The sequence below is a fragment of the Equus caballus genome, chromosome 3, assembly GCF_041296265.1.
Source record: "Equus caballus isolate H_3958 breed thoroughbred chromosome 3, TB-T2T, whole genome shotgun sequence".
Lineage (NCBI taxonomy): Eukaryota > Metazoa > Chordata > Mammalia > Perissodactyla > Equidae > Equus > Equus caballus.
The window spans coordinates 107,950,886-107,976,171 of NC_091686.1; the positions used below are offsets into that span (position 1 = coordinate 107,950,886).

Consider the following 25,286-nt stretch of genomic DNA (forward strand, 5'->3'; position numbering starts at 1 on the left):
TGGTAAATCTCCAGCTTTGACTCCTACAGCCCTCATTTTCCTGCATGGTGGCCGTGGTTGGGGCGGAGGTGTCTTTCCAGTCTGCTTTGGTCCTTTGTAAGTAAGGAAACCTTCAGATGGCCGTTGTTCTCATTTTAGGGAGCCACTGTGTGCATTGTGCCCAGCACAGACTCGGCAGCCAGGCTCCTTTGGGTCTAATCCTTATGGCATTAACCTCTTTGTGCCTCAGTTTTTCAAGGTATAAAATGGGTCTAATAGTATACTTCGCTCATAGGGTTACTCTGTGTAAGGTGCTGGCACAGTGCCTAGATTATGGAAAATTCTATGTAAGTGATTTGCTGGTATTGTTTACTGTTATTGATTTTTGAGCTCTTCTCTCCCATAACCGGGCTATCCTTTTTTTTGGTCAAACGTGATGTGATCGTGCATGTTCTGTGACATTCAGCTCTTCAAGGACAGGAACCATGGCTTACTCTTATGTCCCCAGAGCCTTGCACAGTGTTTGTTCATTCATAGTGCTTGAACGTGAGTGCAGGTAGTTTGAGAGGTCTGTTTAGGCTTTGTTGACTTGGAGATACTGCTGTCTTTGCATTACCTGATGCATATGCAGAGTGATAAGTGGGCTGGAAGGGCATTACAAAGGATGAAGTCTGTGGTTGCCCCTCCTAAATCACCCACATGTGCACCGCTCTTCTCTCTCCATTACCCTCATAGCAGAGTCAATATTTAAATTTATAAAGTTGGTGGTCCCGTGGAGAATAAGAGTGTGTGTGTGTATATATACACCATAAGTAGTTAACACAGTGAAAGTTAGGAAGGCAAATTAAGGTGTGAGGAAAATAGCATGAAACGTTAATCCTTGAATAAAATGAAGAGATGTAAGGGCCAGAGTTTTGATGCTTCCTTTTTCCCCTGCAGGATTTGACGGGCTCTGAACTGTACACCCAGGCAGCCAGTCTCCTGCACCCTGTGGTTTACACTACTTCCATCATTCTCCTGCTGTGCCTCCTGGCCGTCATCGTGAGTTACATATACCATCACAGGTAAGAGAGAAACTTGACTGCTGGAGATCTGTGCACTTTGAATTGGAGTAGTTTATTTCACATTTAATTCAGAGGAAACTGAGTTTAATACCATGCTATCCATCCAACGTAAGGATGATTACTTTAGAATACATGCCGGCCTTCTTCGTTTCATGCAGTTTGAGACATAAATAATTAGTAAATGAGATGTTGAATTCATCTTTTACAGCACCTGTCAGTTTGCTGGGTGTGTATCTAGGAAAGAATATGGGATTAATGTGTTGGAGGCTGGAGGGTGGGCCTGGGGTAGAGGCTTGGTACCTGTAGGGTACCTTCCAGAACTAGGCTATGATATTATTTCTGTTTTATGACTTTTTGCCTGTTGATATTCGTTATTTTATAGATGGCATTTAAGAAAGTTGGTGACATTTAAGTGTGGGATATGGTTTTTGTTAATTGGAGACAAAGCTGCAGAAACTTTTAGTTTATGGTAGGAACTAATGAACTGAAAGGATTTCCTAAGCAGAAGTTCACTTTACAAGAGGTTTTGCTAGAAATGTATTTTCCCATTTAAGCTGAACATATATGACATTTCTTGACATTTAGTTAAGAAACAAAAGGAGATTTTCATATCAAAAAGAAAAGAAAACTTCAACATTTCATGATGAAAGGCCAGGAAGAAATGCACTGGACATTTAGCCCATGTTCTCCCAGTAGGTCAGGAAAAGAGTGGCACCTTGCAGAAATCTCTAGGAAGCAAGCCAGTAATCCAGCCATCATAAGACGTCGTAACTGAGCAAAGCCCACGTGTTTCTGAATATGGAGAATTTGTGTAGCCTTTAGTGGGTGTGCTAGTTCCGTAAATGACTTGTCTTTTTTAGTGCCTGAAGTTAAATGTTGAGAAACTGTATTGAGTTAAATGATTTCTCAGATCCTGTGTGTGTGTCTGGTAGTATATATTTTTTAAATGTTTAAACATAAAATATTTACATTGGGTCCTTTATGCACTTGGAATTGTTAACTTATAGACGAGTATTGTCATGTCCTGCTTCAAATGTACTAGCCTGAATATTAATATTTTCCCCTTTAACAGTTTGATTAGAATCAGTCTCAAGGGCTGGCACATGCTTGTGAACTTGTGCTTTCATATTTTCCTGACCTGTGTGGTCTTTGTGGGAGGGATCACCCAAACCAGAAATGCCAGCGTCTGCCAAGCGGTAAGTCAGAGTGAAAAACTGAAATGGAAAATAATATTGATATTAGGAAGTAATTTCATTTGTTACATTAACTGTAAAAGGAAAACTGTTTCTTTGAAGTTTTTTTTTCCTTTAACTAATTAAAGTTAAACCAAATCTCACTAAAACAGTTTACCAGTATACTTCAAGTTTGGGATTATCATTTCACAACTGAATATATGACTTATGGGCTCTTCTTTTTATCTTTGGGAATCTTATGCTGATTGTCATATCTGTTATAATTCCCAACATTTAATTAAAAAAATAATAAAATCCTGATTGGCTGAAAGAGAAATGATGTTTTTTGATAATAGGAGTTTAAAAATTATTTCATCTGTTGATGAAAATGATAGAAATTAGAAAAAGATTTTAACTGTAAGGTATAAAAATAAGAAAGTTCTTAGGTGTGGTAAATATGAAGAATTAAAAAATATTCAGCTCTTAGCTTAAAAGAAATTATTACATATGTGGCCTTAGTGAACAGTAAGTATTCTTGCAGTGTAAGTATAAAAATCGAAACCTTTCAATGTATGAATAGGAAATATGTAAAATTTATTTCTGTCTTTGCATTTTGTTTTTCATATGCATAATAGCAAGCTGTGTAACATAATAATTAAGAGGTTATGCTTCCTGGATTTGAATCTCAGTTCTGCTGTTTACAAACTGTGTTTTCCTGGAAAATTTATTTAACTTTTTTTTTATTACAAAAAGAACCTAACAAATCTACCCTCTTAACAAAATTTTAAGTGTATAGTACAGTATTAATTATAAGTACAGTGTTGCACAACAGATCTCTAGAGCTTGTCGTCTTGCACAACTGAAACTACACTCATGGAACAGCAACTTCCCATTTCCTTCTCCCCCCAGCTCCTGGCAGTCACCATTCTACTTTCTGTCTCCATGAGCTTGTAACTACTTAGACTCCTCATATACGTGGAGTCAGGAAGTATTTTTCCTTCTGTGACTGGCTTATTTCACTGAGCATAATGTCCTTCAGGTTCATCCATGTTGTAGCACGCGACAGGATTTTTTTCTTTTTTATGGCTGAATAAATATTCCATTGTGTGTATATGCCACGCTTTCTTTACCACACTATTCATCTGTTGATTGACATTTAGGTTGCTTCCACCTCTTGGCTATTGTGAATACTGCTGTAATGAATGTGGGAGTGCAAATATCTCTTGGAGACCCTGATGTCAATATTTAACTTTTCTGTGTCTCAGTGTTTTACCGTAAATTTGGGAAAATAATTAAGTTGTTGTGGGATGATGTGATTATTTATTTTAAAAAACCTGAAGTAATTTATAGATAAATTATTAGAAATAAGAGGAAAGTTTAGCAATGAGTGAATGTAGTTTAATATATGAAAATTTACTGTTAGTATGCAGAAATACAACTATGAAAAAAATAGTTAATGAGAAGATACCATTTATATAGTATCAAAGAATATCATGTACTTAGAGATAATAAAAATTGTTCAAGATTTACAGGTAAAATTTTAACGTGTTAAAGAAGACCTGAATAAATGGGAAGAGGAAGAGTTAATCTCAGAAAGGTGGCAGTTTCTTCTAAATTAATCTATAGATAAGAAGAGAATTATTCATGAAACTCAATAAAATGGTTTTTAAATTTAGATAAAAGGACTAAAGATAGCCAGGACACTTCTGAAAAATAGTAAAATAGGAAGACTTCTAATCATCAGAACTTAGTGGCTAACATAATTAAAACTGTGGCATTTGGTTTAGGGGTAAATGGACTAACACAGTCGAATAGGGAACCTGGAAGCAGACCTATGTGGAACTTTGGTGTAGCACAGAGGTTGTGGGCCTCATCAGTCTGGTAAAGAGAGACCACTGAGGGGCCCGCCCACCGTGGCATAGTGGTTTAGGTTCAGCGTGCCCCACTTTGGCAGCCTGGATTTGTGGGTTCAGATGCCAGGCACGGACGTACACCACTCATCAGCCACGTGGTGGTGGTGACCCACGTATAAAGTGGAGGAAGACTGGTACAGATGTTAGCTCAGGGCTAATCTTCCTCAGCAAAAAATAAAATAAAGAGACACCATTGTACAGTAAAGGGAGCTGGGGAAAATCCATTTGGAAAGAGATTAAAATTGGGCTATACCTCGTGCCATATAAAAAAGTCAGTTCTGGGGTGATTAAAAACTTACATGTCAAACCAAATGTTAAAATTCATATTAGAAAATATCACAGTCCTTGGGATAAGGAGAGATCTCTTAAACGTGACACTAAAAGGCATTGACTAGAAAATAAGTGAGATATTTGACTAAATTAAAAATAAGAGCTTTTGTTTATTAACATTCCTAATGAAAGCGAAAAGACAAGTTACACATTGGAAAAGCTATTCTCAATATATGCAACTGACCGAGCATTAAAATAAAAAATATAATCAGTGAAAAGGCCACCAGAAACCCAGTAGAAGAAGTGACATGAGAGTAGAGAGCATTTCACAGACGAGTAAGTACACAGGCCATTTTACACATAGAGAGATGTTCAGCATCATCGGTGGTCATGGAGATGCAAATGAAGACTACAGTTAGTTACCATTTTATGCTTTTCCTGTCAGCAGAAATCAAGCCTGACAATGCCAAGTAGTGAACATCCACAGGATCTTTTATACGCTGTGGGTGGGAAAGTATGTGGTTGACTGTAGGGAGGCTTTGCCTTCTGAAGTTAAACATTCACACCCTGGGACCCAGCAGTCTCCCTCCCGGTCACAGAGAGTAAGCTTGCCCATATGGAACAGACGTTTGCATATGAGTGTACACGTGCATATGAATATTCATAGCAGCACTATATACAATACAAAAAACCTGGAAGCAACCCAAATGCCCATCACTGAGAGAGTGAATGAATAAACTGATTTTATACCAGAGTCAAAACTAATGAATTACAACAATGCATAACTGTGAATAAGTCTTAGAAATATAAGTGAAAAAATTAAGTGCCATCAGTTGCATTCACCCTGATATCTTTTTTTTTTATAAAGATAAGAGTAACTAAAGTAAAACAGCTGCTTTTGATGAAAATATCTAGGGGCAATAAAACTGTCTTAAAAGGAAAGCCAAGGGACGGTAATCATAGCATATAGAGTGGTTACTCCCTCAGGTGAGGGGATCACAGAGTGTGATAGGACAGTGTTTGTCAAGATCTTGCCTTTGTCTTCCTGACAGGTTCTTGGACACTTATATTAACAATAACTAACTAAATAAAGACAGGCTGTACTCAGCCCTATCATAGAATGTGTCATGAACCTAAAGTTGATGATTAATCCAATATCGTTTATCTGAAATCCGATTTAAAATGTGAGTGTGTATAGGAATTTTTAGAGGATTAAGTGACTCAAGATTACCGGGCATACACCGAGTGCCACTGAATGTTAGCTATTACTACTGCTGTTATTATTGATGAAATTACCTCTCAGCTATGCAGGATATTTCTGTCTTAGGCCATTATTATACATTTGAAAACAAACCTGTTTGGAGCCTGCAAGAAGTCAGGTCACGGGACTCAGATCAACCTTGCACGTGTACAGAAGAGAGCACTTCCTTTGTCTCAGTCTTTCCCCCCTTCTCTACTTGGCTTACCCCCACTTATCTTGGAGGTCTCAGTTCACTGTTACTGTTTCAGAGATACCATCCCTCCCCTCCCCTCATTATCCTACAGTGCTTATTGAAATTCCATGGTGCCTACAGAACTTGGTAATTGACTGGTGTTTAGCTGTTTATTGTGCCTGGACTCTGACCTCTACAGGGGCAGGAATTTTATTGATTTGATCCAAGGATCAGCACAGGACTGACCCATAGAAGGTACTTAGCAAATATTTGTTGGGCAAATGAATAAAAAAGGCCTCTGTTTGCAAATAGTAGAAATCATTCAGCCCTGGAGCCATTTTGAGCGGAGACTATTACTCAGCGCACAATGTAGTAATAGTCTCAGTTTTATATAAAAATAGACATTGATTTCATGAAGCAGACACATAAATTTATTTCACTAGGGAAATGAATAGAAAGAGGCCATTGTAAAGATTCCTTTCACGGTCTTGACTATTTGATACCACTTCTAGAATGAAAATGAGAAGGAAGTACACTGAGTTTCCAGGGCCTCTAGAATGAATGTCCGTTAGTCAAAGATTTACAGAAAGGAAAGGCAAGTCTTTAGATGTTTTCACATGTTGTTTTCTGTTTTTTACAATGTATTCCCCTTCTTTTATGAAAGACATAACATCATTCTTGCTATTTCTGACTCAGACGTGACTTGCTTCACTTTCCTATTGTGATAGTTAATTCTGTTACTAACTAGCTGAGAGGAGAGTATAGAACACAAAAAGGACTGGCCTGAGTTCCAGATACTAGTAGGTAGGTTCTAATTCTGTGTCTGCTAGAACAGCCTGTATGACTAGTCACTTAACGTAGTAAGGGCTTAATGTGTCTTCTATCAAATAATGGGTTGGGCTATAGTTAAGTGACCCTTAAGTTTCTTCCATCTCTAAAACGGAACCCTAAAGTGTACATATTTTTACGTGCAGTTCTGCATATGCATGTAATCAGTGCATTTTGTCTGCCTTATCTCCCTTTTAGAGCTCACATGTTTTAGGAACAGTGTAAACAGGTTCTAATATAGTTTCCTCCACACAGTGGTTGGTTGAAGTTATTAAAAGTGCCACCAGCCAGGTACTTCCCACTCTAGTTCTTAAGTCATTTCCAAGAGCCAAAGGAAAACCAGGAAGCTGAGTGATGGCGTAGTAGGGGCTGATGACTCAAGGTTGAAAGTGATCCGAGTTCTGGGTCATGATGTGCCGCCAAGTAGTTGTTTGATCATTAATTTTCTGGTCCTTGGTTTCCTTAGGTATGCCCTGAAAGGATTTGCTGGATCTTATTTAAGTTACATTATTGCTCTACCACTCCATGATTTAATCTATTAAATACAGTGCCAGCTGACTTTCTCAGGTGTCCTTTTAGATCTGTTATCTAGAGGATTGCTGCAATGGCACATGAGATTCATGGGAAAAAATTCAATCAGTGAATATTGAGAGCTTTCTACTTGAGAACTATAGCAAATGTGTTATCTTAACTTTCATATTAACCCTAGGAGGTACTTCTTACTCATATGTTTTATGTTAAGTACAGAAATTGTCTCAGAGAATTGAAATAACTTGCCCCAAATCACTAGGGCTATTGGTGGCCGTGGCATCATTCAAATGCCAGTCTCTTTGATTCTGAGTGCCCTTCACTCCCCATCACTGTGCTTTACTATCTGGTGGAGGCCAACGTGGCATAGTAGAGGGGCCACGGGCTTTGGACATCAACAGACTTGACTTTGGCTTGCAGCCCTGTCACTGACCATGTGACCTCTGGTGGATGATTTAACTTCTCTCCGCCTCAGTCTCCTTGACTGTAATTCAAGGTTAATAACATTGACTCAGTGGTGATGCCAGGAGGATGAAGTGAAATCACGTACAAAATTGTCTAATACGTTTTGGGTACATAGCAGTCATTCAATAGTAGAAACTGTTACTATTTTAATTTTTATATATTCATCATAAAGATTTTTGCACAGCTGCTGTGCATGCTACACTTGTCTTAGGTTTATTGGTGGTTTAAAAATAGGATTATTATAGTGTCTGGGCTCCAGTATGTGAGAGTTGATGGTTAGTAACATACATATAAAGTGCAACAACTCTTTGGGAGAATTATTTTATGCCCATTTTTCAGCTTTGGAAATTGGTGTCCTGAGGTAAGGTGACTTTCTTAAGTAATAATCTGTTGTATTTAATGAATCACTTACATGCCCTATGAATGAGATTACTTATTTCCAAACTATTTACAAACTTTCCACATGTATTTCTGATTTCTTTGGAAGACATTGTGACAGTGAGGTTGTATTTCACGTATAGCCCAAGTGTCTGATGGAGAATACAATAGGAAGTACGTCATTTCAAAAGATAGGAAGACCCTCTTTGCTAGATCTCACTTCCTCCTTGTGGAATATATGGTGGTTTGCCTACATGACTATTACCAGATGACCTCAGACTCCTAAAATTCCACCGTTAGTAATAATTGTTTAACTGGAAGGCTTCAGTGTCTTTCAAATGTGAACACTTCTCTGGAAATTTTGAAATTCCATAGAAAACACTTCAAAATCTACAGGTTGAGTTTTCCTTCTTATATCTAAAACAAGAAAATTCTCCATCTTGTACCTCTGATGTTGAAATTATTTTTGACTTCTATTTTTAAACTCACTTATTTTACAGCATGTCTCATTGTTTTGACCTCTGCATCAGAGAAAACTCCAGCAAGAGTAGAGCCTACCATTTTGAGTCAATATCAATGATTTGTCTTGAATGTTTTGGTTTCTGTGCACCAAATTCATTTATACTCTTTTTGCTTACAGTATGTGGTGTGACTCCAGATAGCTCAAAGGGTTATTTCATGCTTTTTGTTCTACTGCTGTCTGTAAATTTTGCTTTTACAATGCAGTCAGTAAAACTAATGGGAATCAAGGAACCGTTTTTCTTTCTCCTTAAGAAAGTAACTCTGACTTTCCTAGTTTGGCCAAGCTGGATCCACCCTCCCAGCACTTCCAGAGTCATTGCAAGGACAGTGACTACCCTGGACAGTGACTTCCCTAGTTTTTTGCCCTGCTAAAATAAGACTTGAGCTTTCATGTCGCCACGTTTTAGCTGCAGATTAGTTCTCATTGAAATGAACTCTGGGCAGTGGTCTAAGTGCTTCTGTTATTGACCTAGGTTGATAATTTCAATCAATTTGACTTTCTTGAAATTGAAGAGCCATCCTTTTAGAAAGAAAAATTTTTTCTTGGAGATTTTCATTAATAGGATTTTGTCTATAATAACTGTATATGAAGAAATGATCAAAAAGATAGTAAATAATTAGACAAGAAAGCTGAATTACATCCTTGATACTCCAATGACAAATGCATTTATTTTTCTTAAAATAGATTTTAAATCTCTCTTGGCCTCGTACATATCTTCATCTAGAATTTTATCTTCAACTAAAGTTGCCTCCAACACAGGTCATATGATAAGCATGCCCTCTATCTCCTCTTTAGGAAGAAACTTAATTAGTGTGATCATTTACATGTATTGCAGTTACCCACTATTTATTGAGCACCTGTTATGTCCCAGATATTGTGCCCATTCAAGCCCTAGAAAAACCCTAGAGATGGTTATTGATAATCCTCCCACTATGCAAGTGAGGAAAATTAATTTCAGAGAGCTGACATTATTTTCTTAAAACTATACTCCTACTAAGTAGTAATAATGTAGATATAATTTTTATTAATTGCTTAGCATTTACCAAACAGCATGCTAAATGCTTTATGTAAACCATCTTATTTAGCTTCATGCTGCTTTCATATTATTCTCGGTTTACAAAGGAGGAAACCTGTGCTTGAGATGTTACATGACTTTGCTAAGTATGTCACAGCTGGTAAGGGGTGGATCCTGGTTTTAAAATCAGGCAAAATTTTTTATTTCAAACTCACCTCTTACCCACCCACATATTGCTCTCGTTCCATTACGGTACATAAAAACTCTGAATTAGAACTTGGGTCTCTTATTCTAAAGCTTATTCTCTGGGTGCTGGGACTTCTGCTCTCTAGTTGTACTCGCCCTCTGCCTTCCTCCTCAAAATGGGCTTTCGATACTGACTTCTAATTTATAGCATTGCATCTATGAGAAACACACCTTTGCTTTAATGTTGTCCAGAGCCAATTTTGTGGTTTATTAGGGGTCATCTTGGGTATAAGTTGCAGTCTGTAGGCCTCTTAGGTCCAACTGTTGGTTTGTCTGTTACAGGACATAATCCTCTATCATACATCTCTTAGAGTGCTTAGTTTCATTAGCAGGCAAAAGAGTTGAACGTTAGAATATACCTTCATGCTGTTTTTGAATTAGATTCTCGAAAGTTACTTAACCAATCTTTTTGATAAACCTTAATGGTGGCTACTACACTTTATGATTGAAAAGAGGGATTTTTTCCTTTAGTTTATGTATTTTTCAATCTTCTTTCTAGGTTGGAATAATTCTTCATTATTCTACCCTTGCTACAGTACTATGGGTGGGAGTGACAGCTCGAAATATCTATAAACAGGTCACTAAAAAAACGAAAAGATGTCAGGATCCTGATGAACTGCCACCTCCACCAAGACCAATGCTCAGGTATCTCATATCTTTGTCTACTGTGTTATGGTAAATGTCCATTAAATGTTAACTTTAATGAAGTATTATCGTAACAAAGATTGCTGCATGAATTTTGGAAAATAAAAGAATGGACTTAGAAGTTGGGCTGCCTAGTTGTGAATACTGGCCATGCAGCCTTCCAGCTGGGAGTCCTTCGTGAAGTTCTGTACCTTCCTTCAGCCTTTCTCGTCTATCTGTAAAGTGGGAACGATTCTACTTCATGGAGTTATTGTGAGGAACGAATGAGTTAATGTGTAAAGCACTTAAGATGGTAATGGCCATATAATAGGTTCTGTGACAATGTTAGCTGTTTTTTAAAAATTATTTCTATTAAATCATGAGAACATGTGCAGTGTGAGACACTTGAACATCACAGAAGTGTGTGGAACAACAGGCTGTAGTTTGCCCTCACTCTCGCCCAATCCCACTGTACTTGACTGAAACTGTTGCTACAATGGTGGTTACCAAATGGTGATTTTTCTAATTCCGTTATTCCTTCTACATTTATTAGTTCACAATCTATAATAAAGATTCTCATCCTTATTCTTCTCCATTTATTTATCTGTGTTTTAGTGGAAGGGCTTTTTCTTTTTTTTTTTTTTTGATTTGACATATAAGAGAGATCATATGGTATTTCTTTCTGTGTCTGACTTATTTCACTTAGCATAGTGCCCTTGAGATCCTTCCATGTTGTTGCAAATGGCAAGATTTCATTCTTTTATGGCTGAATAATATTCCATTGTATGAATGAATGACGAAACACCACAGTATCTTTATGCATTCATCCACTCATGGACACTTAGGTTATTTTCATATCTTGGCTATTGTAAATAATGCTGCAATGAACATGGGGTGCATAAATCTTTTTGAATTAGTGTTTTCAGTTTCTTTGGATAAATACTCAAAAGTGGAATTGCTGGATCATATGGTAATTCTATTTTAAATTTTTTGAGGAACCTCCCACTGTTTTCCATAGTGGCTGCACCAGTTTACATTCCTACCAACAGTGCACAAGGATTCTTTTTTCCTCTATGTCCTCACCAGTACTTGTTTGGTCTTTTTGATGATAACCATTCTAACAGGTGTGAGGTGATATCTCATTGTGGTTTTGATTTGTATTTCCCTGATGATTAATGATGGCGAGCATCTTTTCATGTACCTCTTGGCCATCTGCATGTCTTTGGAAAAATATCTGTTCAGATTTTCTGCCCATTTTTTAAAGTGGGTTGTTTGTTTTTTGCTATTAAGTTGTATGGGTTCTTAATATATTTTGGATATTATCCCCTCATCAGATGCATAATGTGCAAATATTTTCTCCTGTTCAGTGGACTGACTTTTCATTTTATTGATGGTTTCCTTTGCTGTGCAGAAACCTTTTAGTATGGTGTAGTCCCACTTAGTTATTTTTGCTTTTATTGCTTTTGGTGTCAGATTCAAAAAAATTATCACCAAGGCCTATGCCTAGGAGCTTACTGTCTGTGATTTCTTCTAGGAGTTCTATAGTTTCATGTTTTACATTCAAGTCTTCAGTCCCTTTTGAGTTAATTTTTGTGTATGGTGTAAAATAGTGGTCAAGTTTCACTCTTTTGCATCTGGCTGTCCAGTTTTCCCAAAAACATTTATTGAAGGAACTGTCCTTTCCCCATTGTATGTTCTTGGCTCCTTTGTTGTAAATTAATTGACTATATATGCTTGGGTTTATTTCTGGGCTATTTTGTTTCATCAATTTATGTGTCTATTTTTATGCCAATTCCATATTGTTTTAGTTACTATACCTTTGTAATGTAGTTTGAAATCAGAGTCTAATGCCTCTAGGTTTGTTCTTCTTTCTTAAGATTCCTTTGGCTTTTCAGGCTTTTTGTGGTTCCATAGAAATTTTAGTATTACTTGTTCTATTTCTTTGAAAAATGCCATTATTATTTTGATAGGCATTGTGTTGAAAACCTGTAGATTTAACAATATTGGTTCTTCCAATCCACGAGCAAAGAATATCTTCCCATTTGTTTGTGTCTTCTTCAATTTCTTTCATTAATGTGTTGCAGTTTTTAATGTATGCATCTTTCACTTTTATTCCTAAGTATTTTATTATTTTTGATGCAACAGTAAATGGGATTGTTTTATTTATTTCATTTTCTGATAGTTTGTTATTAGCGTATAGAAACACAACAGATTATTTTGTATTGATTTTGTGTCCTGAAACTTTACTGAGTTTGCTTATTAGTTCTAAGAGTTTTTTGATGGAGCTTTTATAGTGTTCTATATGTAGCATCATGCCATCTGCAAATAGTAACAGTTTTTACTTCTTCATTTCCAATTTGGATGCCTTTTATTTCTTTTTCTTGCCTAATTGCTGTGACTAGGACTTCCAGTACTATGTTGAGTAAAAGTGGCAAGAATGGGCATGCTTATCTTGTTTCTGATCTTAGAGGAAAGGCATTCAGCTTTTCATTGTTAAGTGTGATGTTAGCTATAGGCTTGTCGTATATGGCCTTTATTATATTGAGGTACTTTCCCTATATACCCACTTTGCTGAGATTTTTTTTTATCATAAATGGATGTTGAATTTTGTCAAGTGCATTCTTTGCATCTATTGAGATGATCATATGATTTTTGTCCTTCATTTTGTTAATGTGTTGTATCACATTGACTTATTTGTGGATATTGGACCATCCTTGAATCCTTGGAGTAAATCTCACTTGATTATACTGTATGATGCTTTTAATATATTGTTGAATTTGGTTTGATAATATTTTGTTGAGGATTTTTGCATCTGTCTTCATCAGGGATATTGGCCTGTAGTTTTCTCTTCTTGTGGCATTCTTTTCTGATTTTGGTGTCAGGGTAATGCTAGCCTCATAAAATTATTTTGGAACAGTTGCCTCCTCTTCTATTTTTTGGAAGAATTTGAGAAGGATTAGTATTAATTCTTCTTTGAATGTTTGGTATAATTCACCAGTGAAGCTGTCTGGTCCTGGACTGTTGGGAGATTTTTGATTACTGATTCAATCTCCTTAGTAGTAATTGGTCTGCTCAAATTTTCTTCTATTTCATCATGCTTCAGTCTTGGTAGGTTAAATGTTTCTAGGAACTTATTCATTTCTTCTGGGTTATCCAATTTGTTGGCAGATAATTGTTCATAGTAGTCTCTTATAATCCTTTGTATTTCTGTGGTATCAATTGTAACATCTCCTCTTTCATTTCTAATTTTTTTTATTTGAGTCCTCTCTTGTTGTCTTGGTCAGTCTAGCTAAAGGCTTGTCAACTTTATCTTTTCAGAGAACCAGCTCTTGGTTTCATTCGTCTTCTCTATTGTCTTTTTAACCTCTATTTCATTTATTTCTTCTTTAATCTTTGTTATTTCTCGTCTTACTAACTTTGGGCTTCATTTGTTCTTCTTTTTCTGGTTCCTTGAGGTATAAGGTTAGGTTGTTTATTTGAGACGTTTCTTGTTTGCTGAGGTAGGCATTTATTACCATGAACTTCCCTCTAAGAACTGCTTTTGTTGCATCCCACAAATTTTAGTATGTTATATTTCAATTATTGTTTGTCTCAAGGTACTTTTTGATGTCTTCTTTGACCCATTGGTTGTTCAGTAGCATTGTGGGGCCTGGGCCTTGCTTACTCAGCAATCGCCTGCATGCCCGATTCCTACCATGTATCCTTCTGGCCCTGTTCTGGGCAGAACACCAACTGTCTGGGTGGGACACCCAGTGCTGGGATTTATAATGATCCAGGGCCTGGCCAGCCCAGATCTTACCTTATCTCACTGAAAGAACATCACTTCTTAAAGGAATACAGAGCCCCTCCATGTGAGCTGTTGTTCCTGGGAATTCTGGCCATGCTAGGGACAGCCCCTCTTGGCAAGCACATAGCCTTTGTGCTCCCCTGCCTGTATAAGCAGCCCCTTCCCTGCCTTCAGTAGCAGTGCACAGTTCCAGCCAGCCAGCCACCACTGGACACTCCCCATAAGTAAATCCCAATAAACCTAAATGTCTCTTCTGCTGTCTCGAGGTCTTTTAGTTGGTCTCTCCATTACCTATTCCACACTGCCTGCCCAAGTGGGTATGTGGCCAGACAAGCATGTTGTTTAAGCTCCACATATTTGTGAATTTTCCGGTTTTCTTTGTGTATTTAATTTTTAGTTTCATACTATTTCAGTCTGAAAAGATGCTTAATAAGATTTCACTTCTCTTAAATTTATTGACTTACTTTGTGGCCTAACATGATGTACTCTGGAAAATGTTTCATGTGCACTTGAGAAGAATGTGTATTCTCTTTCTTTTGGATGGAATGATCTTTATATATCTGTTAAGTCCATCTGGTCTAATGTGTCATTAAAGGCTGATGTTTCCTTATTGATTTTCTGTCATGATGAGCTATCCATTGATGTAATTGTTAGCTGTTTTTATTTCCTTGTGGTCATGTTATAGATTTTAATCTACTCAAGTATGCATCAATTTAATTATTCTCTACAAAGGGTAAAGCAGTTCTAGAGTTATGCCCTTCCCACTCATTATAATAAAAAAAATTGTCAATGGATTATCATGCTAGAAGAGTGAAAAATCTGTCAATGTCTCTGAGTTTATTGAATGCCAGGTATGTACCTGACTTAAAGAAGCCCTCTTGTCCTTGAGGAGTTTATAGGCTGTGAGGAGATGCACATGTGAAGTACTGACTGGTTTGTATAAGAATCGAAGTGGAGTGTGTTCTTTGAATGTGCAAAGGAGCCATTAATTTGGAGGGGATGATGGGCTGTAAGGAATTGCTTGACCACTGGCATGAACTTTCATTCGTGATTAGAGCACAAGGTAGAGGTGGTACTCCAGATAGAGAATTATGTGCTGAGCAGAGCAAACTTTGAGAAATGCAGTTTGGCTGGAACTTAGGGTGTACGGTGTAGAGTAGCAGGAATTTATTTACCATGAACATGTGCTGAGTTTCAGGACTTCGGGAGCCATGTTAAAATGTGGGCAGCAATTGAAGATTTTTGACTAAGGAAGTAGCCTGGTTAGGTGTCTTTTTAGAAGGACAACCATACAGGAGTCTGGAATATCAGTTGGAATGCCTGAGAGTAAGGAATTCTGCTGAGGTCATTAGGGTGGTTCCATTGAGAACTGAAACCAGAACAACGACAGAGAAAATAGACAGGACATGTGTTCAAGAGCCTTAAGGTGGTTTCTCTGAGATTGATGACCAACCGGATTTAAGAGGTGTGTGAGGGAGAAAAATTTGAAGATGGCTGCTAGTTGTCTACTCTAGCCAAGGGTGCCTCAGCAAATGGTGCTTCCATCAACTGAGAACATCATGTAAGAAAGGTAGCGGGAAGGGTACACACAGGGGGAGGTAGGCTTAGCAATACTTTCTTGCGGAAAGTTTACATTTTTGGAAGTCTGGTTCTTAGCAGAGAAGAAAAGCTAGACATACTCTAGACAGGACAGGAGATGTTCACACATGTGGTCATTGAAGCAACGATGCTGAACGAGCTCTCCCAGGGAGAAGTTGGTTAAGAAAAGAAGGATCCCTGGACCATGTTGATTCTTAATAGATGGGCCATGGAAAATAAAAGAAAGAATTGAGAGAGAACACCTGAGAACATAGAAGATTCAGGAGGGTGAGTGGTTCCTTGGGCAGTGAGGGGCAGCAGGAGTGCTTGGCCACAGTCAGATTATAAGATAAGAGATTTGGCACCAGTGTCACTTGAGTTAAAAGAGCTGAGAGATGGTGTTTGACTAAGACACTTGGGAATCCTATCTTCAAGTAGCTGTTCCTTCCTGTTAGATTCTGAGAAAAAACACAAAGGGTATGTAAAAGGGAGCTTGGGCTCCAAACCCTATGCAGTCCCCAAATGACCCATAAGGACACCGTGGGTGTTAGTGCAGGTCCACCTTCTAGGATGCCCTCCTTCCTCCATGTCCTTGAGCTTGAGGAAGCCCCAGTGGAGGGTGGGCAGGGGCTTGCCTGTGAATCTCTCCTGGCCTCAGAGAGGGCAGTTTCAGTGGCACAGTAAGTAGAAATAGCTTCACACTAAGGTGATAAAGGTGAAGCAAATGATGGTGCTCACGTTTCTAGGAGTTTGTCACTGAAGTGAGAGAGAAAAAAGATGGTAGTTCAAGGAAAGTTTTAGAAGATGGGGAACACTTGAACACATTTATAGTCTGAAAGTAAGAAGCAGTGCAGAAGAAGATTTAAAACTGCAAAATAAGGGTTAATTGATAAAAAGAAGTCTGTCCTGGAGGGTGTGGGGGGGAAAGAGTGGCAGACAGGATTGTGGACCCCAAGATTGATTTTGGAAATGCCTTCTTTTCAGGTAAGACACAAATGTGAATTAGTATGGCAGGAAGAAGGGTAGGGTCACATATATTGGCCTCCCACTAATCTGTGAAGACAGGATTATTATAGTTTTATAGGGTAATTAGCTGGTTTTTCAGCAATACTAATATCATATTTAAGGATTTTAGTACCTATGAGCATGACTAAGAAACAATGTATGGAAAATATGTGTTATAAATATTGCTTTTATCCAGCCAATTCAGCATTTGGGATGTATCTCAGGGAAGTGGCAAATGCAGAATTGAGATTCTGACCATACCCAAGGGTACCCAGCTGGGGCAGAAAGTTCCCTCCCTGTTTGTCTTTTCAGAGAGCTCAAAGAAGCTCCAGCCTAGAAAAGCTTTTCTTTGTAGGACCAGCCACCACTCTGTCTCACTCAGTTCTTACTGCACCATCATTTTTTTTGCTCTCCCTGGCTAGTCTGTGGGAAAGGGGTCAGGAAGGGCCTGTGCGCTGCGTTAAGCTTCTGGTATCCAGTTTCTTTCCTTGTCTACTCTCAGTTGACAGGGGATAAGCATCCACAGTGGTAGGACATCCTGGAACATGCAGGCTTAGCCAGACATTAATAAATAATTAATATACCATTACATGTTTTGTCTGAACTATGGCACAATGAGCTCTTAAAGTCCATTTTGTAGTGGACTAACTTTCTGGTTCACCCTTTGAATATAAAAGAAGCCAACTTCCCCCTCAAAAAAAGGAAGTATTAACTAAAATTCTACCTGCAGTAACTGAGTGTTAACTTTGCCTGTCCACAGGGTGGCAGAAGCTGATCAGCTTTCCTCAACTCAAAGTTAGCTGACTTTGTGTTTAAAAAAAAAAAAATCCAAACAAAAATAAAAAATTAAAAAGTTATCACTAATAAAGCAGGCTCCAAAAGTTAACCTTCAATTTATTATTATTACAACAGGAATAATAATTAATCTTCAAGGACTGACTTTTGCGGTACTAAGATACCATGATGTACACACCTTAATAAATTGGAACTCCCTCCTTCTAGGTTTTACCTGATCGGTGGCGGTATACCCATCATAGTTTGTGGCATAACAGCAGCAGCAAACATCAAGAATTATGGCAGTCGGCCAAATGCGCCCTAGTGAGTATTTTCTGTTCTCTGCGTACATGATCCAGTTGCCTCGCTTTTAACTATTTCCCAGGCATGAAAACTGATTGCAGTTTCTTAAACAGTTTGTTGACACATGTAGCATCTGAGCTGGTTCACAATTTTCTTTCTTAGTTGCTGGATGGCGTGGGAACCCTCCTTGGGAGCCTTCTATGGACCTGCCAGCTTCATCACTTTCGTAAACTGTATGTACTTTCTAAGCATATTTATTCAGTTGAGAAGACACCCTGAGCGTAAATATGAGCTGAAGGAGCCCACCGAGGAGCAGCAGAGGTTGGCAGCCAATGAACATGGCGAAGTAAATCATCAGGATTCCATGTCTTTGTCTCTGATTTCGACATCGGCGTTGGAAAATGAGCACACTTTTCATTCTCAACTTATGGGGGCCAGCCTTACTTTGCTCTTATATGTCACTTTGTGGATGTTTGGGGCCTTGGCTGTTTCATTGTATTACCCTTTGGACTTGGTTTTTAGCTTCTTTTTTGGAGCCACGTGTTTAAGCCTCAGTGCGTTCATCATGGTTCACCATTGCGTCAATAGGGAGGATGTCAGACTTGCGTGGATCATGACTTGCTGCCCAGGCCGGAGCTCATACTCTGTACAAGTCAACGTGCAGCCCCCCAACTCCAGTGGGACGAACGGAGAGGCAGCCAAGTGCACCAACAGCAGTGCAGAATCTTCATGCACAAACAAGAGTGCCTCGAGCTTCAAAAATTCTTCCCAGGGCTGTAAATTAACAAACTTGCAGGCCGCTGCCGCCCAGTGCCATACCAATTCCCTGCCTTTGAACGCCACACCTCAGCTTGATAACAGTCTGACAGAACATTCTATGGACAATGATATTAAAATGCATGTGGCGCCTCTAGAAGTTCAGTTTCGAACAAATGTGCACCCAAGCCGCCATCATAAAAACAGAAGTAAAGGACACCGGGCAAGCCGACTCACAGTCCTCAGAGAATACGCCTACGATGTCCCAACAAGCGTGGAAGGTAGTGTGCAGAACGGCTTACCTAAAAGTCGGCCGGGCAATACCGAAGGACACTCGAGGAGTCGAAGAGCTTATTTAGCCTACAGAGAGAGACAGTACAACCCACCCCAACAGGACAGCAGTGATGCTTGTAGCACACTCCCCAAAAGCAGCAGAAATTTTGAAAAGCCTGTTTCAACTAGTAGTAAAAAAGACACGTTGAGGAAGCCAATTGTAGTTGAACTTGAAAGTCAGCAGAAGTCTTATGGCCTTAACTTGGCCATTCAGAATGGACCAATTAAAAGCAATGGGCAGGACGGACCCTTACTGGGTACGGATAGCACTGGCAATGTGAGGACTGGGTTATGGAAGCATGAAACTACTGTGTAGCGTTGGTGTTGGAGGGCTTCCGAGGCAGAAATCCATATGAACTGTGATAGTCACATTCCTTTAAGCTATGAACATGTAAAAACAAACTGTTTACAGCCTCCTTAGGGATTCGAAAGAATTTTGAATAAACTTCTAAGTTTGGGATTTTACATATTTTATATCCCCCAATTGTTGCTTTTTTATGAATTTTTTTAAAAAGAACCTCTGAAGCATTGTTTTAGTTGTCAAAGCACCAGCAGGACATTTTGGGAATCTGAAATGTAATTTCTTGGAATCTGTAATATCTACTTAACATTTCAGGCTTGTATTTAATACAATAAATAGGTGTTTGTCATTGTGTCAGTCTTCTGTTTTTTTGTTTTACAATAGAGGCATTTAATTCTATTTTAATGAAGTTTATACATTGGGATATTTTAATGAGAATTACGCGTGAATCAGTTATCAGGTATTACATGTTTATCTTCACTGATTATTGCATATAAGTCAAAGGACTTTTAGATTTACAAATATGGTTTTAAATGCTACAAGTTTGTAAAAAGATCTCAGAATGTTTTTTGAAAATGGAAATGCCTAAAAAGCTTTGCCTAAATTACATTACTTTGGTCATATCACGTTGGTCCTGTTAATACTATTTTTGGCACTTTTGTGGCTTTTCAGTGGTTTGTATTTGAATTTAATTTTTTTACTCATTTTTTTTTTGCTCTAGCGCGTGTTATTCTTGAACCTAAATGGAGAGCTACCCTAGTCCAAGGTTCACATTTACTTATTTTCGATTCTTCAATATTAGCTCTTATGTTGGCTGTTATTTGTTGTAAAGTTGCTCAGGTTCATAGGTTTTTAAATCCATTCCAAGGACAAAAACAGGTCTGATCCAAAAGTTATCACTGGTCGTCGATGGGCTACAGTACTTCCCTGTCTCCAGGGCGCAGTCTCACTGGGTCCATTGGAACTCTTCTTACAAAGTTAGAATGTGTCTGCCCTGATGCCTTTGTGCACTCAGTTCCCTCTTCCGTGCAGGACACTGCCGGAAAAGATCGGCACAGCTTAGATCTGTTGTGGGCAGCAGTCTAAAGGTTTCAGTCAGATCTGATTCAAAAGTATACATTTAAGAACTGCTAAAAATGTCAAGCTTAGCTTGATAAGCCTCAGTTTGAGAGACCTTAACTGCTTACTTACCTAGAATGATTCTTAGAGATGCCACGAGATGACCCATTCTAGTGTAAGTGTCACTTTTCGTTGGGTTAATGCATTAGAAATAAATTTTGCTTTGCAATAATAAAACTGGTTTCTGTTTAAGCCTTTTGTCAAGTGTTAGTTTTCGAGACATTCTTTTTGGTGGGGAAGCAAGGGCACCCAAATGGATAGATTTGCCACTTGTCTGTTTAAGTACTGCCTGGACAGGGTCTCCTGGTAAGTGATGTGTGTGTGCAGGATGATGTTTAGAAAGGTCAAAGATAAACTAATAAGAAATGGAATGAGTAATTCTTATTTCTTTGTTGCTATTTGAATTGTGGTCTGTTATTTGCAATACATCATTCCAATGTTTAACCTAATTCTCTGACCCTTGGGTCAACGCTACTTAGGGAAAGAACTCGGGTCCTCTGCTTTTTCCTCTCTCTCCGAAGGAAGTGAGGAGTTTGGCTTCCTGGAAATGTTCACCATTCAGTAAGCATTTATTATTTTAAACATAAGTTCCTGTAGGTAACAAAAGGAAGAGAATCCTGGGTCTCTGGGGACGGAGGACTAGAAAAAGTCAAATACTTGGAATAAAGTGAGGATTCCACTAAAAATATTCAGAGTGTTTTCATGCTCAAGGCATAGAAACTGATGAGTGATGACTTTGTGCATTCTACTTTTAGTATTTTATTGAATTAAAATTTGCTGCTTCTGTATAGGAGGTGAGTAACACATTGCATCCCCCCACCTTCGTCATGTGTGATTTATGGCTTGTTGCTGGTTGGAGTTTCTCTATTTTTCGTAGAATCATAAGCTGTTAAGAGTTGTTTCTTTTTTTAGAGATTAGCTCATTCATTTTCCTCACTTAAAAATTTTGGCAACTGAGACACAAAGAATTTCTGACTTGCTGAACGAGCCAGCAGGTGATGCCATATCCAGGAGCAGGAGCCTGTTGTTACCTTATGCTGTGGCCACCGTGCTTCGTACCACATTTCATTGCTTCTCTGAAGACAGTCGTTCGTGCTCTTCACAGTGTTAATTATCTGTAATTTTACCAAGCTGTACTCTCATCCTAGTTATTTTGTTTGAGTTTTAATTTTATAACAGGTATAATTGCTTATATTCTGCTTAAGGAAACACACATGATTTATTCTTTTATTCCGTAAAGGTTTTTTTTAAATCATGCTGTTATATACTGTATAATGTGTATAATATACACATTTTATATATATAATTTGATGTTATATGTTAACCTGCTTTTTAGAAATCAGATTTGTGTATGAGTTTTTGTGACTAGATTTATATACGTGTGTAAATGTATGTTACTATTTCAGGTCATTAATAGGTGGCAACTAATTTCTAAATCTCAAGGTATTTTGCATATGTAACTTAATGTAACTGTACATCTATTTTCAATCTATTTATTTAAATAGATATAATCTTATAAACAGATAGAAACTTGTGTATAGATGCTGAGGTTTAGATTGTGTTCATTATTCAGAAAAAACAATGTTAAAATATTTAGGCCTATGTGTTTCAGGCATTGAGTTCAGAATGCCCAAGCTGAAGTTGGTTGAGACCATAAAAAATGAGGAAGTAAAAGAATTAACTGAAAGCATTTGATGCTGAAATGAAACTAAACCATCAAGGAAAATGATGCATACAGCAGCAATCCAAAATTTAAAACAAATGCTAATTCTTTGAAATTTTTTTCTTTTCAGATTCCCAGAATCATTTAATTATTTTAATAGTCACTCCAGTGCTTTTATCTGAGAGGTGATTTGATTATTTATAGCTACTTACTGTAATGTTTCCCAAACTTGAGTCACTCCATCACTTTTGCCAATTTTGCTCTATTTTCCCTAACATTTCTATTGATACTGTCCTATACATCAACTCATTTTTTTCACTGAAATATAATTAATAATAACTCCCGTAGATTTTTTTGAATAAATGAAGCAAACTCCTCGAGGAGAAATTTGTAACCCTTTATAATCTGTCAGTACTAAAAATCTATGACTACGTATTGCTTTGTTTTAGACACAGATGAGATTGCAATCAATAAGGAGATTCTATTCTGTTAGTTTTGGTATTAACTGTCTTGAATCTTTCCAACCTATCTAGGGGCCTCCATTAACTTAGTCACTGTATGCTAATTGGTTGGTCCTGTCTTTCCACCTTCCATGGTTTACTCAGCTCTGTATACAGTGAAGCCCCAGGCAGCCTTTGGTCATAGCTTTTCTTTTTTTTTGTGAGGAAGATTGTCCCTGAGCTAACATCTGTGCCAGTCTTCCTCTATCTTATATGTGGGATGCTGCCACAGTATGGCTTGATGAGCAGTGTGTAGGTCCACACCAGGATCTGAACCCGCAAACCCCAGGCTGCCAAAGTGGAGTGGGCGAACTTAACCACTAAGCCACTGAGCCAGCCCCTGGTCATAGCTCTTTTTACCTTCTTTTCACTGGGAATGTTAGTAGTTCAGAGGTGGATACTGAGTGGAAACTTGCAGAACCATAATATTAAGAAACCCCCATTTATATAGTTAGTGATGGACCACTACCTTTGCTTGTAAAGTTGGATGCTAAGAGTTAATTCCAGGCCAAAATCTTTTAGACTCTTGTTCCAAAAACTTTTGCTTCATGCTGTTTGAGACACGTATTTTCCTTCTAATTGTGTCATATTTACAAAATGGTAGACACAGTGTGTGTGTGTTTAATTCCATTGTCGTCTGCTGCCATGTAGTTTGAGAAGATACTGATGAAGACTTATTGGAGTATTGCAGGTATTTTCAAAAAGTTCAAAATATTCTCAGAGAGTTCTTCAGATGCGTTCCTAACTGGGTTGTTCCAACAACGTGAAGAATCCAGCTAATCACATCTTCAATTTTGTAATCATTGTTGGTCTATGATATTGATGAAGGTTTGCTTATATGAATAAATTTATAGTGTTCAGAGGAGCAAATACACATGCAAGATATGATTGCTCACAAAGCCAGGTATGGTCGCATGTACCGACGGAGATTGAAGATTGTGTCTAGGAAGACAGTGTACATGAAAGTAATAAACTCCAGTACTCAACAGGGTGTTTGTTTTGTTGTCAATATCCTTTCTTATATAAATATGAGTAAAAATGTTAATTTAATGGTCACCCATGATTAATAATTTTTACTGCTTAGTTAAGTTTTTCCTTTTTTTTTTTTAAACTTTCATATTGAGTCTGCATAATCTGTTTTACAATTGCAACATTTTAGGGGCTTGAAACAATAAAAATTTCTTGCTGAAGTATTGGTCAGGGCTGTATGTTCCTAGCTTGGTAGCTCTCCCCAGGGTTCCCACCCAGGCTTCTCCTGTTTTGAGGCTCTGCCCTTCTCTGGGTCCTTCCTCAGGGAATGGAGGATAGCACACAGGAGGGTCTTAAGTGTCAGGCCTGGAGATGGCATGTATCATTTCTACCCATGGTCCATTGGCCACACCTAACTGCAAAGGAGGCTGGGAAATGTAGGCTAGCTGTGTGTCTAGGAAAGGAAGGGAGATGGTCTGGTGAAGAAACAGCCAGACTGCCATAAGGATGGAGTCCCCGTGTGTACAACCATGAGCTTTACTCCCACCTGGTCTTCATTACCCGTGAAAAATCTTACTTTAAGCGCTGATCCGTTATGGCTTCCAAACAAAAATACTAGACTGTGTATCAGTTTACGAATTATGTGAAGCTCAATTTTTTGAAAAGAATTCAGTAAATACATGGAAGTTCAGTATCCGTTCTGCTGATCTATGTCCTTAATATTCTCATTTAAAAATGGCTGTGCTGGAAGGCTCATTTCCTGGAGCATAAATATATTCACAATTGTTGTACAATCAATCTCCAGAACTTTTTGGTCTTGCCATACTGAGACTGTGTACCCATCAAACGACAGCTCCCCATTTATCCTTCCCCACGGTGGCTGACAACCACCGTTCTACTTTGTTTCTATAAATTTGACGATTCTAGATAACTCACGTAAGTGGAATCATACTGTGTTTTTCTTTTTGTGACTGTCTCATTTCACTTAGCATAATTCCCTCAGGGTTCACCCATATTGTAGCATGTCAGAACTTCCTTCCTTTTTAAGGCAGAGTAACATTCCACTGTATGTATGTTCCTCATTTTCTTTATCTATTCATCCGCCAATGAGCATTTGGTTTGCTTCCACCTTTTGGCTTTTGTGAATAACGCAGCTGTGAAAACGAGTGTACAAATACTTCTTCAAGACCCCGTTTTCAGTTCTTTTGAATTTATATCCAGAAGGAAATTACTGTATCATATGGTAATTTCTATTTTTAATTTTTTGAGGAACCACCATACTGTTTTTCATAGGGGCTGCACCATTTTACTTTCTCACCAGCTGTACAAGGATTCCAATTTCTCTCCATTCTCGCCAACACTTTTTCTTTTCCTTTGGTTTTTTTTTTTTTTTTTGATAGCGGCCTTCCTAATGAGTGTGAGGTGTGTTATCTCATTTTGGTTTTGACTTATATTTCGCGAATAAGTGATATTGAGCATCTTTTCATATGTTTGTTGGCCATTTGTGTTTATTTGGAGAAATGTCTATTCAAGTCCTTTGTCTATTTTTAAATTTAGTTATTTGTTGTTTTTTTGTTGTTGAGTTGTAAGTGCTTTATCTATTCTGAATGTTAACCCCAACCAGAAATATGATTTGCAAATATTTTCTACCATTCCATAGGTTGCCTTTTCACTCTAGTGATTGTGTCCTTTGATGCACAGAAGTTTTTAATTTGATGACCAGTTTATCTATTTTTACTTTTGTTTCCAATGCTTTTGGT

At 38.0% G+C, this 25,286-nt stretch overlaps 1 protein-coding gene across 2 annotated transcripts in view; it reads left to right on the plus strand.

The window, feature by feature from the left end:
* ADGRA3 (adhesion G protein-coupled receptor A3) overlaps positions 1-19,627 on the plus strand; it is a 122,066-nt gene extending 102,439 nt beyond the window's left edge. For both annotated transcript variants that reach the window (XM_023638291.2, XM_070262542.1), the window contains exons 15-19: positions 919-1,043; positions 2,116-2,239; positions 10,314-10,459; positions 17,811-17,906; positions 18,048-19,627. In XM_023638291.2, the coding sequence (XP_023494059.1) occupies positions 919-1,043; positions 2,116-2,239; positions 10,314-10,459; positions 17,811-17,906; positions 18,048-19,290 (1,734 nt within the window). In that variant the 3' untranslated portion in view covers positions 19,291-19,627. The remainder of the gene's footprint in view (positions 1-918; positions 1,044-2,115; positions 2,240-10,313; positions 10,460-17,810; positions 17,907-18,047) is intronic.
* Positions 19,628-25,286: the final 5,659 nt, after the last annotated feature.